The sequence below is a fragment of the Cajanus cajan genome, chromosome 7 (genome assembly GCF_000230855.2).
Source record: "Cajanus cajan strain Asha chromosome 7, NIPB_CcT2T_4, whole genome shotgun sequence".
Lineage (NCBI taxonomy): Eukaryota > Viridiplantae > Streptophyta > Magnoliopsida > Fabales > Fabaceae > Cajanus > Cajanus cajan.
In genome coordinates, this window is record NC_138523.1 from 22354307 (window position 1) to 22357291 (window position 2985).

Sequence of the window (2985 nt, forward strand, 5' to 3'; positions counted from 1 at the left end):
AGAGTAACCCCACTATTCTGCATGGTACTGTTATCATCTTATGACTGTGTAAAATGAAAAATTATTGATATCATATCCAGTATAAGTAAAGACATTATATTTAGGCTCATTTGCAAGACATTTTAATGTGACAGAAGCACTCTCATCACTAAAGAGATTTTCTTTAAACCATTTTAAGAATATCTTGTTATGCTCATTGACCAATGATTTTTCATTCATTCTAGGGTTATTTTTCTTCAAAAGGGCTTGGTGCTTAGATATGTAAGGGAGGACCTCCTCAGTATTTTTCAATATATACAAATGTGCTTGAAGTAATTCCTTTGAAGAATAAGTTTAACTTTTTGGCCTTTTGTACCCTTGCCTTTATTTCTATCCTCATAACGAGACTTAGGAATCCCTACTGGTTTTGCTTTAGAAATGTAATCTAAACAAAATTCAATAGCTTCTTCTGCAATGTACCTTTCAACAATAGATGTTTCTGGACATTATGGATTCTTGCTATACCCTTTTAAAATCTTCATGTAACGCTCAACTGGGTACATCCATCATAAATAAATAGGGCCACACAATCTGATCTCCCTAACTACATGAACAATCAAGTGAATCATGATGTCAAAAAAACTCGGAGGAAAATACATCTCCAATTGACATAGGATAATAATAGACTCATTTTCCAACTCATCTAACTTGTTAGGGTCAATGAATTTAGCACATATAGCATTGAAAAAGAAGCACAAACGAGTTAACACACTTCTAACATTATTAGGCAAAATTCCACGTATAGCCACAGGTAAAGTTGTTGCATCAACACGTGGCAATCGTGAGATTTTAAGCCAACCAGTTTAAGATCATTCCATGATACAAGGCTCTTAACATTTGAATAGTATCCCTATGGAACTTTCACACCTCGTAGGCATTGACAAAAACTTATTTTCTCTTTTCTTGACAAAGTATGACATGCTGGAGGAAAATATGTACGCTTACCTTTTGACCTTGGATGTAACTGTTCACGTATACCTATCTCTAACAAATCTTGACAAGCATTGAATCCATCCTTTGTCTTGCCTTTAATGTTTAAAAGTGTGGCAATTACACTATCACATACATTTTTCTCCACATGCATAACATTTATGCAGTGTCTAACATCTAGATGGCGCTAACATCTAGTGTATAACATCTATGCATAACCTCTTCTTCCACAACTTCTTGTCAATTGACTTCTTTTGGGTCTTTCCAAAGATAATATTTATGTCCTTCACCTGATCATAAACTTGCTCACCAGTTAAGGGTGTGGGTGCAATTTCATGTTCTTGACATCCATTAAAAGCTTTTTTCAATCTTCGATATGGGTGATTAGGTCTGAGAAATTTTCAATGCCTAATGTAGACATTTTTCTTTCCATGCTTCAATTGTAGGTAGCTTGTTTGTTTTTCACAAATAGGGCATGCATGATGTCCTTTAACAATATATTCACTCAAGTTTTCATATGCCGAAAAATCATTAATAGTACAAAATATCATTGCATATAGCTTGAAACTCTGTTGACGATACCCATCAAACACATCAACCCCTTCTTCCCACAAAATTCTCAAGTCCTCGATCAAAGGACTTAGGTAAAAATCTATGTCATTTCCTGATTGTTTTGGGCCTACAATCATCATACACAATATCACATATTTTCTCTTCATGCACAACCAAGAAGGCAAATTGTAAATTGAAAGGAGAACAGGCCATGAACTATGGTTGGTGCTTAAGTTTCCAAAAAGATTCATTCCATCTGAAGCAAGGCCGGGCCTAAGGTTTCTTGCCTCACTACCAAAATGTGGAAACAAACCATCAATTTTTTTTCCATTGTGGGGAATCAGCTGGATGGCAAAGCATGCCATCATAATTTCCATTGTCTGCATGCCATGTAACGTTCATTGCATCAGTTGCATTAGCAAACAATCGCTTGAACCTTGGAATAATTGGAAGATACCATAACATCTTTGCTGGAAGCCCCTTGTCAACTACATCTTCATCACTACTATGACCATCATCCTTCACTTTGTACCGTGACAACCCACAACGGGGAAATTTGTGCAATGATTCAAACTCTTTTCTATAAAATATGCAATCATTAGGGCATGCATGTATTTTCTTATATTGTAGACCCATCGGACACAAAACCTTTTTCGCCTCATAATGACGATCTGGCAACGTGTTGTCTTTTGGAAGCATTAATTTCAACAACTCAAGCAACTCTGTGAAACTTTTATCACTCCACCCATATTTTGCCTTCAAGTTCATGAATCTCAACACTACTGATAATCGTGTGAAGGTTGTACACTCAGGAAACAAAGGTGTCTTTGAGTCACTTTTTAAAGTATCATACACATGTGATTGTGCTTGCTGGAAAAACCCCTGTCCCACATCATGAAGCATGTCTTCTATTTGATCTTCCATTTTTACAACACCTTGCTCAATTTGGGCCATAGTTTGAGTTTCTTTATCTTCACCATGCCATATCCATGTTGTATAGCTCGTTAAAAACCCATCACAAATAAGATGGTCCCTTATTTCATCAATTACATGTCGTCTCCCATTTAAATAATTAATGCAGGGACAATAAAAGTTTCCATTCAAATATGCTCGATTTCGTTGAGCAAATTCCAAAAACTGTTCAACCCCATTTTGATACTCATCAGTGATTCTTCTTGCATTCATCCAACTACGATCCATTTTTCTTGTTCTGTGAGATAAATTTATTTACACAATTGAGTATTTATGGTCTCTCTATATAGTAGAAGAGCAAACCATATACTAATTCAATGTTATTTGAACCTATTATTTCAATTATCTAAGTAGGTAGAAGATACAAATATAAGTCATCTTATTTCATCAATGTGCTTTCTAGATATGTGTTAACTAATGGATGTCAAGAAGAGAAGTATCACCCTCTGCACACTTCCTGCCAAAGCAAAATCAAGTTTAATATTTGTGACT

General features: G+C 35.4%; 1 protein-coding gene across 1 annotated transcript; it reads right to left on the bottom strand.

The window, feature by feature from the left end:
- Positions 1-1836: 1836 nt before the first annotated feature.
- On the bottom strand, positions 1837-2721 carry LOC145949908 (uncharacterized). The gene has a single exon (XM_083060815.1). It carries the CDS (start codon positions 2719-2721, stop codon positions 1837-1839), a length of 885 nt encoding a protein of 294 aa, XP_082916941.1.
- Positions 2722-2985: the final 264 nt, after the last annotated feature.